Here is a 17004-nt window from a genome sequence, read left to right on the forward strand (position 1 = left end):
AGAGCAGCAAACACAGGGCTCTTCCATTAGCAGACTGTGCATTACTCCATCTGGAGGTCTTTGCCATCCTTTTCTTCCTCTACTGTGTATTTGCTGTCTAAGCTTCTAAAGAAAGCTGCTCCAAAGGAACAAAAAATGCTCATTATGAGTGTGCAGAATTAATTTGCCAACTGGTAGGTCTGTTTCTCTGTGAGGAAACAGTTTAGTTAAAACCCTTTTTCATGTTTGCTAGGCTGTGCAGCTGTCCAGAATCTATGCTTCCTCTCCTGCTCATCATCCACTCATCTGAGCTCAAAGGTTTTCTCTTTTAATGTAACAAGGTTTATAAGTTTCACCTTGCCTAGTAGTACAGCTAGGCAAAAAAATAAAAAGAAATAGTCAGTCTTCCAATGCATCTAACATTTTGTTTCTGGATGTTTTTAATAGGAAATCCATGTCACAAGAAGTTTCAAATACTTTTGTCTAGCTACATACTTGCTCTGAAGCACTTTTCTCAAAATACTGTGATGAGAATGCTTATAAGCTTCAAAAATCATTGCTAACTATGCCATGTGTCGATGGAGGTTATATGCCTATAATAGAGATGTGCATGTAATAATTACATTTATCAATTCCTGAAGTAAAGGAGGTCATAAGTAAATGTAAGATATTACTTTGTGATATTTTTCATCTTTTAGAATGGAAATAGTACAGCATTCACTTACATAAGTTTTATTTTGCTAAACATAAGATCAATAATAATAACAATGATGGAACAACTTTTTATTTTTCCTGCACACCTGCTAAATATTTGAAAGGCAAGATGGCTTCAACTGATGTGTCAATTAAGTGAAAGAAGGCTAGGCCTGATTTAGTTTACTTAACTCTCATAGCAAGCAAATTATAAAGAAAATAACCAATATTCATGATAGAAAAGAGCTTGCAATTACTTTATATCTGAAGACATGTATGTCCAGATATGGAACAAAGCTTGGAAGCTAGGCTTAAAGCAGTAATCTGTAATGTATAGTTGCATGTATAGCTTTTTGTCTCCGAGTATCTTTTGACATTTATTAACAATAAAATCAAAGTAAAATGAAAGTAGCAATCTTATTGATTCTTAAAAGCTAGAATGGCACAGTTAATAGCTTCATTTCTTTTACAAGACCATAATACATGTACATTTTTAGCAGTAACATTCTCCTATTATTAAAATTTAAGAAATAGAAGACATTTTATTATACAGAAGCATTTCAATTTAACATGTTCTTTTATATGTTAAAACCCCACATTTTTTTTATAATGGTTCCTGTTAGCTTGTAGTAAATGTATATGTATAGACATATATATATTCAAATATGTATGTTTTGTCTCAGAGATTAAAACTAGTCTTTTAAGACTCATCATACACACACATATGTGCTGCATCTGAAGTAAACTACTGTACTGGAAACATTATAAACACTTATCAGTATTTATTTAACAGGCAAATACACAAGCAAACAAATAATTTGTTGTTTTATTATGTTTAGAATTTTTTCCTATTGTTTAGTTAGCAAGAATTTTGAGTGTTTTTAGTCTTTAGTAAAAATTAATTTAATTTATATTCTGGATTACTATTCAGGAAAATGTGTCAATAAACTATGCAGTCCTTACTAATTATTGTAATTGAGGTTATTACTAAAATAAACAATAATAATACATGTATTATGTATCTATGTACCTGGAATACTTCCATTTATAATATTTGTCACTTATGAAAAATCCAGAATTCCTGCATTATGATTTTTTAAATTTTAGATACTTGGACTTCACTCCCATATATTGCAATCATCTGCATCTCTGTAAATATCTTCTTATAGTTCTTCTATTTTGCATTACACTATCTGAATGTTTGACTTCTCTTTCATATTCAACTGTAATTTTTTTTTTTGCCAGTCCTGGGCTTGAGCTCAGGGCCTGAACACTGTCCTTGGACTTTCTCAAGGCTAGAGCTCTACCACTTGAGCCTCAGCACCACTTCCGGCTTTTTTCTATGTATGTGGTACCGAGGAATCGTACCCGGGTCTTCATGCATGCTAGGCAAGCACTTTAACCACTAGGCCAAACTCCCAGCCCCTCAACTGTAATTTTTGAGCATCATTCACCTCTTATTGTACTAAACACATAATACTAAATGTTATTTTTTGTGAAGGAATCAGTTGTTCTTTGGTGAGTCATGTCGATATAAATATAGCAATAAAAAATTTTTCATCCCAGGCTTGGTGGCTTATGACTATAATTCTACCTGCTCAGGAGGCTGAAATCTAAGGCTCATTTAAATCAAAGCCAGCCCAAGCAGAAATGACTTGAGACTCATCTCTCCAATTAATTCCCAGAAGCATAGAAGTTGTGCTGTAGCTCCAAATCCTAGAGCACTAGTCTTGAGCTAAATTGCTCAAGCCCAGGATCAAGAATTTATTTTTTTAAAAAAGGAAAGAAAAATATTTGAAAGCTATTAACCTATCCATGCTGCTTTTTAAAAACTGGATATGATCGTATAACAAGAGAAAAATTTCAACATTTAAGTAAAAAATGTAAGAAATAACTATATTCTCAAGAATTAACTAGCAAAAATGTGCTTACTAATAACATATTATTTTTTTCCAGTGCTGGGCCTTCTTTTAAAAACTGATAGCCTACTCTGTTACCCAAACCTCCATGTGTGAATTCTTCATCAGTATCATGTAGGTATTTGTGAGCTGCATCCTGTTAGAAATTTCATTGCAGGTAAATTTGAACCCACATCTTCTAATTACCATTTATAGTCTTGGTTCTAACATTTTAAAGGTATATTAGAAAGTGGGACAAAACTACTAGTATACATAACACAAAACACTTTGGTTATCTCATATTGTTACAGTATCTCACTTTGTTATCTGATATATTGGATATATTTGTATTTGGTTATTTGAAATTGGATAGGGAAGGGGAGAAAACAAGATGAGGGGTGGGGGCAGTGGGAGGGAAATGGGGACCAAGACATGAGAAAGGGTATCAATGTATGTGAATTAATGCACCTTCTATCTGGCAAATATAATGTGACCCTTCTATTAATTACAATAAAAAATATATGAAAAAACACTCGTGCCACTAACAATTAGCTGTTACAGCCCTTAAATCATACTTTCCATTGACCCCCAAAGAACAAAATCTAACCACAAAGATATATGTAAATGGTTGTTGATTTCACACAAAATTACTTAGCTTATCAACTTAAGAATCAATTGAATCTGGGCAGATTCAAACAAGAGAGTCTACTCAAAAGAAAATCTTAATGCTACAGCCATATTAAATTAGCATAGCTAATGTAAAAAATCATCCTTGCTGTAGAAAATAGAAAGGTAAAATTATCGAAATGATCACTCTTCCTTCCATTCTGAAACTCATACAGTAGTCATTATGAATCAAAATGTCACTTAAATTTCATATGTTAGTTGGTTTTGAAGCAGCAAAATCATTTGCAGAAAAGTGCAGCCTTTATATTTATACAACCAGTTACTAATGAAACATTTACCCAGTGTGCAAAGGGAAAGAATCACTTTATTTTGTAATGAACCCAATTGGAACCCTTTTGAAACACACAGTAACATAGTTTCACTGTTTCATCAAACCTCTCATTACTCGTGTCAATAATCCTCAGTAAACTACTGTTGAACTTCACAGCATTTATCTAGCAGCACGAATAGCATTAATCTATGGGGTGCTTTTGATGAACTGAAGTTCAAAAATCAAAGCCAAAAATGACTTCTTACAAAGCGCTTAGAAAACTATTTATTTAAAATATGTCAACTGCCAACTACCTTAGGTAACTTGGCTATTTAGGAAACCATGCTGCTGGCTCACTTGCAAACATCAGAAAAAAATATGAATTTTCCCCATTTGAATTGCCTTAAAGAAATAAGTTTCTCATCTGGGTATGTTATTTCTTCTGCAACTAGGCTTCTAATTTCCTGTATTTTTCTATTATTTCTTTCAACACAATGTGACACAGTACCCAGCCTTCACCTGGGTTCTAAGGGATCTTAAGGTGAAAAAAAAAAAAAAAACACACTTGTAAACTGTAGTAGGATGAACCACAGACCTTATGCTTAAACTTGGGACTACAGAACTAATTATGCAGGTACTCTTGAGCCCAAGTTCATGATTCTAACATGTGCTTTTCTTCCTGTACAAGTCATTCATATTAGTCATTTTGAGAATAAATCTAGATGTTTTGTCTGTAGGAATACACAAAATTTAATTCCATATTTGATTAGGATAAGCTTTCCCAAAGTTGAATTTTGCACTACTTAAAAAATATAAGAAAGTAACCACTTTAGCTTTGCCATTTTAAAACATATGTGTGTATGTATAAGTGTGTGCATATATGTGTGTATATATGCATATATACATATACATACATGCATGTATATAAATATATATACACATATATGGGGTGTCTATGCCCTCATTTTCTTACCAGCATAAAGGGCCTCTGTGGAATGAAAATATATATGTATGTACAAATATGTAAATATGTGTGTAATCAAATTATTTAAAATAGGAAAATGATTACTTTTATAGACGTTTTTTCTTCTACAATAACCAACATCTTTATAAAATTAACAGAGGGGAAAAATCACATAATCAGGGTTACTTTTTTGTAAATTAACTATATACAAATAATTAGACTTGGTCTCATTTTTTAAAAATAATTGAAACAAAAGCCATATAATGAATGATTGTTGTCCTTAATGTACTATGTTGTCTCTCATCTCCTTTGCTGTCCCTTGGTTATCTCATATTGGTATAGTATCTCACTTTGTTATCTGATATATTGAATTTATTTGTATTTGGATACTTGAAATTTGATAGTGAAGGAGGGAAAACCAAGACGGGTGGGGGGTGTGGGGGGGGGAGGGAAATGGGTACCAAGACATGTGAAAGGGTATCAATGTATGTGAATTAATGCACCTTCTATCTGGCAAATATCATGTAACCCTTTTACTAATTACAATAAAAAATAAAAAATAATAAATGTATAGAATGAATCCCTGCTTCTTGCTGTATATTACAATTAGATTTCAGGGAAATATCACATAAGTACACCTTATACATGAGTGCTAAAATTCATTATATTGTGCAGCATGTTGTTTAATACAAAAGTACAGAATTTACAGAATTTTTCAGTACTGAAAAGAATGTAGTAGTACTATTAAATGTGTTTCTCAGCACAATATCTAATGGAATGCTACTTTCTCTACTAATTCTTTCTTTTAGGTCGATGCAGTTTAGGTTGGCATACAAACAAATCTTAAGGGGTAATGTATAATTTTATTAATTACAGTACTTACAGATATCATAAAATGTTAGTTCTACCTAATAATATGTTAATGCTACCTATGAACAACCCTATGAACAACTCAGTGTGTTTGCTTGTGGTTGAAAAGAACAGCGATTCTCTTCATTCAGGAGTATAGGGATTAATCCCTATTATTTTGTTATATTCACACAAATTATGAAATAAGTTTAATCAAGGAGAAAAGAATATCCTATAGGTGTTGAACTCATTATCCATATGAAATTAGTCATTAATATCATATTAATCAATAATACTGTCATATTTTACATTTTCTCTATCTCTGTGTACAATCATTTTTATGAGTAGCCAGTTACACTGATCTTTAAAAGATTATTTTATGATAATACAAATGAAATTTTATTAAAAGAAATAGCTTTCATAATTCTAGATTTTAACGAAAACCCTTTATTTGTAAAAATCAAAGATAAGCATGAACATTTATGAGTTGCCACCAAAAAAATTAAATAAAAGTATTTATGGCAAGCATTTTCACAAAATATTTTTTCTTAGTTTGTGCTGTAATTTTCTTTTCTTAGCCTCTCTTGGAACATATTAAATGTGAATCTTAAGTCCTGAACATAGAGAAAGCCTATTTAATTTTGTTTGTTATTCTGAAGATGTCAAATATAAGCATCTTTCTAGGCCATTCTCAGGGACGTGCACTCAGAACGACACTTACCATGGACAATGAGGACGTATTCCGCACTGCTTTGGCCTATGGTGTTTGTGGCTTCGCATCTGTACGTGCCGTTATCAGTCTTGTTCAGGAATAGAATGTTGAGCTCTCTGCCACTTACAACCATTCGATCAGGATCGGGTAGCTCTGCACCATCTTTTGTCCACAACACAGGTTCTGGCCTAGTGGATTCAAATAGGAATGCAGAATGAGACTCGTCACATATTCTGTGAACTCACCGAGTTGAGCAATTTACAAATTTTAAGACCTATTTTGTGCCTAACTATATGCTCTGGTACCACAGAAGCACCAATCACTAAGAAAATTCAAATTCAGGTTAAAATATAATTTAACTCCACTCATCTTTAGCAGAGGGAATGAAAACAACTTGTTGTGCTTCGAAGTGCTTAACAAAGGGGGCCTGAACAGGTCCTGAGTCTACATCCGGCTGCTAATGTTTCATACCTCATATTAGAGGACTTTCTATTCAGTATTGAAGCAGATATTTCCCAGAAATGCCTGCAATTATATTTTCCCAAGGGTTCTCTCTCAAGACACAGCTCTGCTTGAATGTTAGTGACAGATACCTCTACATATCCTTTAGTATTCACATTTACCAAGGAAAGGTATTCCTGAAAGATTTTCTTTAACAAAATCCAGGCAACCAATAATTTAGGAATAGGTAAAGAAAATGTGGTGGGCTGGGAGTTTGGCCTAGTGGTAGAGTGCTTGCCTTGCATGCACAAAGACCTGGGTTCAATTTCTTGGTACCACATATATAGAAAAAGCCGAAAGTGGTGCTGTGGTTCAAGTAGTAGAGCTCTAGCCTTGAGGAAAAAAGCCCAAAGACAGTACTCAGGCCCTGAGTTCAAGCCCTAGGACTGGCAAAAAAAAATATGGTGTATATTCACAATGAAATATTATCAGGAATAAAGAATAAAATAATGCCATATGCTCATGTTGACAGAGTTAGGCCAAGTTCAAAAGCTAAATACAACCCCTTTTCTCTCACATGCAAATCATATTTAAATACAACAACAATAATTATGGGATGAAAGAGTAAAAGAGGCCTCCCTTGAGGGAGAATCAGCAGAAGAATAAAGGATATGGGAGGAACATCACAAAAATTGCATATATCACTATATACAAATATATGTATATATATATATATATGATAACCTAAGAATAGTGGACAAGGAATGTGATTAAGTCAGAATAATGAAGAAATGAATTTGAATATGAAAATTAATGTATGTTGAATGCATCTGTATAACATCACAATAAAACTTTACTATGATTGATATATGCTAATAAACATAAGTAAATTCTATGTATTGCATGACATAATTTTGCTCAATGACAGGTCACATGGAAATATGACATCATGAGACACGTGACCATCTTAGAATATGTATAATTATGTTCTCACAACAGGGAAATCTCTTAAAGTACCTGTCTCAGGGACTATCACATAAGCTGAGCTATGAAAGATTCTACTTGAAATGGACTCTTAAATCAAAATTTACCCTTTGGATAAAAAAATGAGAAACAAACCATCAGTTCTCATCTTTGAAACATTTACCTCTTTTTCAAAGTGTAAATAATAGGAATAGACGTAGATAATTTCTATCACATGAGCTGATGACAGTAGTCACTGAAGGTGCTTTCTGTATATTTTCTATAGTTCTCAAAAGACCATTTTAACTGATACTGAGATATCTTTTTCATTTGTCTGTTATTTTAGAATATGGAGGAATGATGTTTTAGCTGCAGAATTTCTACATGGAGACTCTACTTCTTAAGCAACACTCACAACTGTTGTATACATACAGATTTTTCTCGCTTTAGCAAGACTTTGTCGTATCATTATACATTTCATAAATACTTAAATATATGTTAAACCATTGTGAATACAGGCAGAAAATAATATTTGAAAATTTATACTATGTTGTGACAAGCATTTTGTGAGAATGATTATAAATTTTGAGAGACAAAATATAAAATTTGTAGATGAAAGTAGTGAGTTGGTAGCTGCTACCCATAATCCTGCCTACTCAGAAGGGTGAGAGCCTTGAATTATGGTTCAAAACCAGCCCAGGAACACATACAGAGCAACTCTTTTGTCCAATTAAACAGTAATATGTAAAAACAAACAGACAAGCAAAAATACTAAAGTATGCTTCAAGTAGAGATTCAGCCATGAGAAAAACAGATTTAGTGAGAACATGACGCCCTGAGATCAAGCCTCAGTACTGACACAAAACAAAATCAAACAGAACAAAACAAGGTGAAGCAAAACAAAAGCAAAATCTTATAGATGAAATATTAAAACAAAACAACAATAACAACAAAAATGGCCAGAGCGTGGCCTAGTGGGAGAGTGCTTGCCTAGCATGCACAAAGAACCTGATTTGATTCTTCAGTACCACACACATAGAAGAAGCCAGAAGTTGTGCCTGTGGCTCAAGTGGCAGAGCTCCAGCCTTGAGAAAGCCCATGGACAGTGCTGAGGCCCTGATTTCAAGTCCTAGGACTGTCATAAAAATATTTTTTAAAAATGAGATAAAAACCTCTATATATGCAAATCAGCAAGATGAGAGAATTGGCAAATAGTTCAATGTTGAAACCAGTTGTGAGTGTGATATTTTGATATAACACGTAATACGTATTTTCCTTCTGTCCTTGAAATCCTTTTAATAAATTAAGAGTGCTATGACATATTTTGGTTCAAAATTTTAGTTTTTCATGCCAGTTGCTAACAGTGTTCTAAATCCCTTAATGATTCCAAGTAATAAGGATGTTTTGTTCTGTTGAGGTACTCTTAAGAGACGCTATGAGATTGTCTTGGTGGATTGTTCTGGAGAACTCAGGATGGAAACTATATAGTTGAGGGAAAGGACATTTAGTCCTACTTCAGGAAGATGGAAGAATTGAAGGCTGAGTTGCTTATCCATGTCTAATCAGTAAGTCCTTTGTAATGAAGCCTTCAGAGAAACGTAAGGCACATGGTGCAGAAAGCTATTACAGAAAATTTGGGCCGGGAGTTTGGCCTAGTGGTTAAAGTGCTTGCCTAGCATGCATGAGAACCTGGGTTCGATTCTTCGGTACCACATACATAGAAAAAAGCCGGAAGCAGTGCTGAGGCTCAAGTGGTAGAGCTCTAGCCTTGAGAAAACCCAAGGACAGTGCTCAGGCCCTGAGCTCAAGGCCAGGACTGGCAAAAAAAAAAAAAAAAAAAAAGAAAAGAAAATTAGACCCACAGACACGGCCAAGACAACCCCAGTTTGTAGTAGGTTGGACAATATGGTGTTGAAACTACAAATACCCATTGTTGTGAGATGAAACTCACATACATTTGATGTTCAAGGACGAATTACTACAGTGCATGACTAGAAAATAGTGAAAAGGATTGTTTTCCTTCTCTTTTCATAGAGTGAAACCAAAGAAGGGCATTTTATTAGGATTGCATTTATGAAATAAAAAGTTCATCTTTGTAATTATATTCAAATACATCACATTATATTGGAACAATATTTTAGTGAAGAGTAAACTGAAATTTTAAATTTTAATTTTAAAATTTAAAGCATATATATATATATACCACATTTATGTATCTATATTTCTATATATTGAAAATTAATATCTGTAATATCCAAAACCCAATTTTTAAGTTCTCCATTGACATTTCAAAATATTGTTTGCCAAAAAATCTTCTAGTACATAACTGAAATAAACACCTAAAAATGATTAATGATTAATAAATATTGAGAGGATTACTGAAAGGAGCTAAGTTTTTCATTGATTCTTGATCCTATTCTGTGTGGTAAATCTTACACCAGAAACATGACAGAGTTGTGGGAAAACAGAGGTTAGTTTCATATATAAATTTAAAACTACCCTACACAGCCAAGTGCCAGTGGCATATGCGTATAATCTTAGCTACTAACGAGACTAAGATGTAAAAATACTGATTCAAAATTAGACCAGGCAGAAAAATCTATAAGATTCTTGTCTCAAATTAACCAACAAGAAACCAGGCATCAAGTTGTGAATTAACTGATATAATGCTAGTCTTAACAACTCTCTGTGCTGTCTCTACAACTCTTAGGGCCTGAGTTCAAGTTCCAGGACACACACACACACACAAAGGCATACATGTATTTCCAATCAGTATTTAAGATGCTCTTACTTCCTAATAGCCCCATTAAAAATAATAAGTGATTTAGCAAGTCTTCATAAAATTTCTTTCTTCTTAATAAAGAGGACCTTCTAATTTGAATCCAGAAATGATTGAATTTCTGGCTTCAGGTGAACAGCATTCTTTTCTTCTGTTCAGGCATCCAAAGAGGTCATTTGAAAAATGGTCCTAATCTTTAGTTTCTGTGTGGTCCGATTAAAAAAAAATGTCCAGGAGTCAGATACTAGGGTTAAAGGAAATTGAAGGCAGCAACAGATGTGAGACTGTTCCATTGTACAGTTAACACTAAGGTAGTTAATTCAGAAAAGCACTCCTTTAAAATTACCAAATTATTAGAACTTGAAAATACACAAGTAATGAACTTTGAATTTGTTTCCATCAAACCTAAGAGACAAAAAAATGCTACATTGTTTTTACTTTTTAAAATTATAGCTGGGGCCAAGAGTGAGGCCTAGTTATAGAGTACTTACCTAGCATGCACAAAACCCTGTGTTCGATTCTTTGGTACCACATACACAGAAAAAGCCAGAAGTGGTACAGTGGTTCAAGGTAAAGTGCTAGCCTTGAGAAAGCTCAAGGACAATGCTCGCCTGTTTCTAAACCAACTGAATGGAAGACATAGAGCATAGAGCAAAAGTAAAAGCAAATATGCTTATGAATTCATTCTCATATATTCTACGGCCATACAGTGATAATTTAAAATTTTAAAACATTAACAGAATTTTAATTCAATGTTTATTTTGTGCATATATTTAAAAGAAATTTTAAGAAATAGGATTCTATTTTGATTTTTGATACTTGATTCTAATTTATTAGATACTTCTTGTTGCTGAATTTAATCTCGTAATTGAGACAAGAAATAACCTACATAAAAGAGGTAAATGCTCTTCAGCAAACTTGAAAATAATAACATTTATTTTAGAGTGTTAAATCTTGTATTTTATACTGATTTACATTATGCTTATTAATAATCATTTCAAGTTTTGCAACAGAAAGTAGTTATATTACAAATTTCATAATTCCAGCAAAGTTATATCACAATGAATGGATTATCCCTAGCGAATTTCAGATTTCTATGGTCTGAAAGAAGAAGCAGACTTTATGCTGATGTCAAAACAAAATTCAAAGCAGGGACACGGGTATAAGCTAATCTCTCAGAATTTTCTGCTGAAGAAAAATAATTATTCAGGTTTTATGTATGTATTTCTTTTCTTTCATGTTACAGAATATTAATGATCAAGTTATCATGACCAGCCAGGTGTTGGTGTCACAGCCTGTAATCCTAGCTATTCAGGAGTTTGAAATCTGAGGACAATGATTCAAAGTTCACACCAGCAGAAAAATCCATGAACATCTTATCCACCAGAAAACTGGAAATGCAGCTGTGCTTCAAAGTGATAGAGCACTAGCCTTGAACAAAAGTGCTCAGGAACTGTGGGCAGGCACTGAGTTCAAACTCTTGGTGAGAAACAACAAGAAGAAGTTATGAATATCCTATGTAAAATTAGAAGTACCATACTACTCTATGTGTATACTAGGTATAAATTTTTTATAATCCAATGAACAATACTCTATGTATTCTTTTAAAACTTGTTTAAAAATCATTAGCTCCTGAAATTCTCACTTGATTATGATGCACATTTGAACATTTTCATGCTTCTTAAAGTCCAGAACTTGCCAGTCTGAATGTCTTAGAATCTGCCATTTTATATCTGCCATCATACAGGGCAATTTGATGCCCTATAAGATGCAGCTTCTATCATTTACCTCAGAAGAAAATATGTTGAAAATGAACTTTACAGCTGTGGGGCAGAAAAGTTGAAGGGAAGGATAGTAGGAGAAAAATGAGTAATGGGACAACAACGTTCAACAAGAAATGTTCTCCATACTTTAATTGTAATAACCGTAATCCCTCTGAACATCACCTTGACAATTAAGTTTAAAGAAAAAGCCTGAAAGAACATTCAGTTCAGATATATTGTTACAAAGAATTCTATTTTCTGTAGAAGAGTTCCATGTTACATTAAAATGGCTTCCACTGCTATAAAGTAGTACTGATCAGTTCATATGATCTCATAATTTCATTAAACACAGAGTGAGCCACAATCACAGAATTGCAGCTGTTTCATAACTCATTTCTTTTCTAGCATCAAAGTGAATGGTCCTGGGAAAATAGTTGTGAAGTGTACATCATTTATCTCTTAACTGGAAAAGAAATGCTTTATGTTAATGAGAATGATGTGAATCAAAATTTCAAACTGAAGTTGGGCACCATTGCGTCATGCCAGTAATCCTGCCTATTCAGAAGGATGAGATATGAGGATCACTGTTCAAAACCAGTCATAGTAAGAAAGTCTGTGAGACTCTTATGTCCAATTAACCACCAGAAAACCCTAAGTGGTACTGTGGCTCAAAGTGATAGAGCGCTAACCTTGTTCTAAAAAGCTCAGGGACAATGTCCAGGCCTACATTTGAAGCCTCAAGATAGACAAATAAAAAGAAAGAAAGAGGCTGGGAGTTGGGCTTCGTGCTAGAGTGCTTGCCTAGCATGCACGAAGACCCGGGTTCAATTCTTCGGTACCACATACATGGAAAAACATCAGAAATGGTGCTGAGGCTCAAGTGGTAGAGCTCTAACCTTGAGAAAAAGAACCCGAGGACAGTATTCAGTCCCTGAGTTCAAGCCCAGGACTGGCAAAAAAAGACATTTAAAACTTAAAAACTGGGAATTGTATTTTAAACATTTGGTTGAAATCCTTACAGGATCACATTTTTCTTCACTATAAAGCACAATGATTACATGATATTCAAGTCTATTTTATGCACATAAAATATCTTCAGGTAGAACATACATTTTATATTTTGTTATAAGAGGGTAAATTGGTTAAAATTTATTATCGGTATCCCCAAAATCCCGTTGGATATATAATGCAACAATTTCTAATTCTGAGGTAAGAAATACATTCTAAAGTCATGTAGAAAACTTTGATCTTATGATATCTCCTTTATATTGTTTGTAATTCTCTTTCCTATAAATTCATATTTTTTGACTTTTATAGGGCCTCATCTAAATTTACTTCATGACCCATGAATAAGCCACAACTTGAATGTTGAAAAACTCTATTTTTATTCAAGGCACAGTGATAGTAACTGCAGTTCATAAGACATTTTTCTTCCTATATAATGCAAAACTATTGTATTTCCATTTAATTTCTGTAAGATCTTGTCAGTATCTTCATCCCTGGCCTTGCAGTTTCCTGTGAAAAATACTTACATTCATCACTGAGTTAGGCTGAAAGATCATTGACATGCTAATTGGATCCATTTATTAATGTGCACATTTCCTAAAATTTGGGATAATAGTGTTTATATTTGTTCCCAACTTTAAGGTTTTATTTCCATTTGAAGTTATGTTTGAACTGAAATTATTTGAAAAAAAACTTCATGCATGTAAATAAGCACATGTAATTCAAGGAAAAACATTCTTTTGGATTGGTTCTATGAGATCTCAGAATGACTTTCCAGAGAATAAGAATTGTCTATTCCATTATAAGTGAAATAATACCAAACAATCACTCCAAATTAATTCTATTCTGCATATCTTTTTCCATCCACATATTTATGCAAATAGATAGTTGAAATATTTTACAGTTGGTATAAAAGGGACAGAATAATCCACTTGACAGTAAATTGCATTTGTGATTAACAAAGAATATTAGCTTCAAATTTATGACTAATCTTATGGGAAAATGCAACAGGAAAAAACAGATATAGAATGCCTCTTGTTGAAGAATGGGCTAATAGTCTCTTGTATAAATCATTCCAGCATTTCAACACACACACAAACACAACATGATATTTTTGTTTTTGAAATCTTCCTACCATTACCAGGTTGATGATTTAGTACTTTTATAAGCACCTATATATGTCTAGAGATTTTCAAAAAGAAAAAGGATCAGATGTTGTATCACAATAAATGTATAAAATCACCACAGAATTTTAAAGCTATAATCAAGAAAGTATACATACTGAAATGCTAATTCATATACAGGACAATATCATTAATACCTTGATACATTTTGTGTAAGATGTCCAGCTAAACATTACCATGTCCCTCAAAATAATTGGCTTTTTGTTGCAAGAAAACTGCTGACCTGAAAATATTCAAGACATGCTTTTTCTCTAGGGATCTATAATCATGTTCTGTAAGCTCTTAGGGGACTTTCATAAGGCACTAGAACATTTAATTGAAAATGATTGAGAGCCAGCACACCACAGATGCATACCCTAAATAACAGCAGTGGAGATTACGAGGCATCAGCTTCATGTTTCAAAACAAACCCAAATATATTCAATCTCAGACTCATTTTCAACATAACCACTTGTGTGTTTCCAGGGAGTCAATGTATGATTAAATTTTGAGCCATGAGATGGAAAAGACCATATGGGCTTCAAGAAAATATTGATATGGGAAGGAAAACACATGGATATATTTTTATGGAAATTTACAATTAATTCCCAATATTATATTTCTGAAAGCATCTTAGAATAAAACATAATATCTTTAAGTTTTAATTAATAAGTTAATTAAATGAGAAAAGTTTATAATCACCCTAGATTTTATATTAGATGAGAAATAATAAATCTAAATGTTCTATAATATGTATTAACTACAAATGCTGCAATAGGAATGTCCATACAAAAAGACATAATCATTATATCTGTCTTCTAATCTTTTCAATGATATGTTCTTACACTGAACATGACCTGATTTTCTGCTCATTTTATATTGAATAGCAAGCTTTACATTACATTATATAAGATATGTATAATATAGTATTGATGTTGCTAGGAATCTAAAAACTTGCTTAAAACCACTGAGGCTCTTTCTATCCACAGATTATTTTTCTTATAATTTAAATCCTAGTATCCATTTTTCTTCATACTAACAATAAAACTTTGTACCCTAGAACATAACTGCTAAAGAATCCTCTTTGAATATAAACACAGATCTTGATGATTAATTAGAAGGCTTAATATAGAACAGGAAAAAGACAAATTTTCTTGAATAACATCTTATATTTAGGTCAAAATTTGTGACACTGATATTATTAGAGATCTGTATTATCATTTCCAAATCATACTTTTCTTTCTTTTGCTGAACAGTATCTTTGGATAATAACTTGTCTTCATTAACTCCTGATATGTCTTGCAATTTCTTCTCACTAATTAGTTTGTGAAACAATGATCAAAAAGCATGTTATTTGTAAATAAGTCCACGGAAGGCTAAGAGAAATAACTTCTTAAAAAACCGGTTTTCCTTAAAATTTGTCTCTTTTGTAAAAGAAATTTCTACTATGTAAAAAAGAAAAGACACTAAGTTTGATCATTTCCAAAATGGATATGTAATTATTTGTGTACAGCAACTCACTAGTTGCTGTGTAGTATGTGATCTGTCTTCTTAATGATTAAATTCTTCCTCCTTGTACTGAATCAGAAAGTTCTTTGCTGTGAAATTATGCATATGAGATTTATGCCAGAAAATGAAAGAAAAATTGTGGTTACCAGAAAGTAAAATAATACAAGGCAAACATTGTACTGGATACTCAGAAAAATTTATCAAATGCTGTAATTATTGCTTATTATGGAACAAATGCCAGATATGCATCCAATTCAACTGAAAAAGGTTCTATTGTTTTTGAAGTTAATTCACAGTGTTAAATATTGGATTAAAATGAAGATGACTCACTAGTTACAGCCTACAGGGGCAACCACACACCTCTTAAGGTTATGACTTTAATGTAATATAAAGGCTTCCCCCACCTCTACTTTTTATAAATGTAGAATGTTGCTGCCTGAAAGCTGTCTGGGAATTCGGCCAAGGAAAGAAGATGGGGTGGGGGGGGGACCTCTGGGGACTTGAAAGAAAAGTGGCTGGCATTGGCTGGGTCCTCATTTTAAACTAAAATTAAAACAATAGACAGACATGCACTGTAATCTCTCTTTTAAGGAAAGAATGGGATGCCTCTGCCTCTATAGTAATGTCAAGTGGAACAATTTGGTTCTGGCCCAAGTAATGCAGCTGTTCTACAGGAAAATGGCAAAAGGCTCCAGTCCAACGCAGGCAAATAAGGCATGATTGTTCCTAAACAGTCACGGGGGCCCTCACATTTAGAACAAGGAAAACAACATTAGCATGCAGGAGGGCAGGTTACAAACAGGAGTCTCAGTGCAACTTGAGCCATGGCAAATTTTTTGGTGATTTACATAAAGGATCGTGGGTTACTTTGCTAACAATGCATCTAATAATGACGAATGACTCATTCTTCTAGAAATCATATGTTGATTAAACACTATTTTTAGGTAGTAATAAAGATTTGGACTTGGATTGCAGAAATTATTCAACTCAGCTAAAAAAGAAAAACTAAGGAAATAATGTCTCCCTTTTACATTTTTGATTCTCTTTTGTTCATTAGGGGTAGATCAGGTAAATAGCAAAGTTAATAGACATTAAGTGTTTGGGGAATCAATTGAACACAAAGCAACAGCAATATTTCTCATGGTGCCAACATAACCAAGTGGGGAATCAGTTGTAATAGCTACGAGGTAATGAAGCAGAACTTTGGCAGTGATTGCCAGAATGAAGTAGGTAGTTTGAACCTGCCTATTAGGTGTGCGCTATCCCAGACTTCACTTTCATTCTTCCTTTTATTGATCCTCTCTTAAAATGTAGAGAGCTACCTGGCTATTGTTTTAAAACATGATATA

General features: G+C 33.2%; 1 protein-coding gene across 2 annotated transcripts in view; it reads right to left on the reverse strand.

The window, feature by feature from the left end:
- Positions 1–17004, reverse strand: part of Cadm2 (cell adhesion molecule 2) — an 866220-nt gene that overhangs the window by 60389 nt on the left and 788827 nt on the right. For both annotated transcript variants that reach the window (XM_090347865.1, XM_090347874.1), the window contains exon 8: positions 6042–6220. In XM_090347865.1, the coding sequence (XP_090203991.1) occupies positions 6042–6220 (179 nt within the window). The remainder of the gene's footprint in view (positions 1–6041; positions 6221–17004) is intronic.

Source organism: Megascapheus bottae, chromosome 1, assembly GCF_031878675.1.
Source record: "Megascapheus bottae isolate mThoBot1 chromosome 1, mThoBot2.hap1, whole genome shotgun sequence".
Classification (NCBI taxonomy): domain Eukaryota; kingdom Metazoa; phylum Chordata; class Mammalia; order Rodentia; family Geomyidae; genus Megascapheus; species Megascapheus bottae.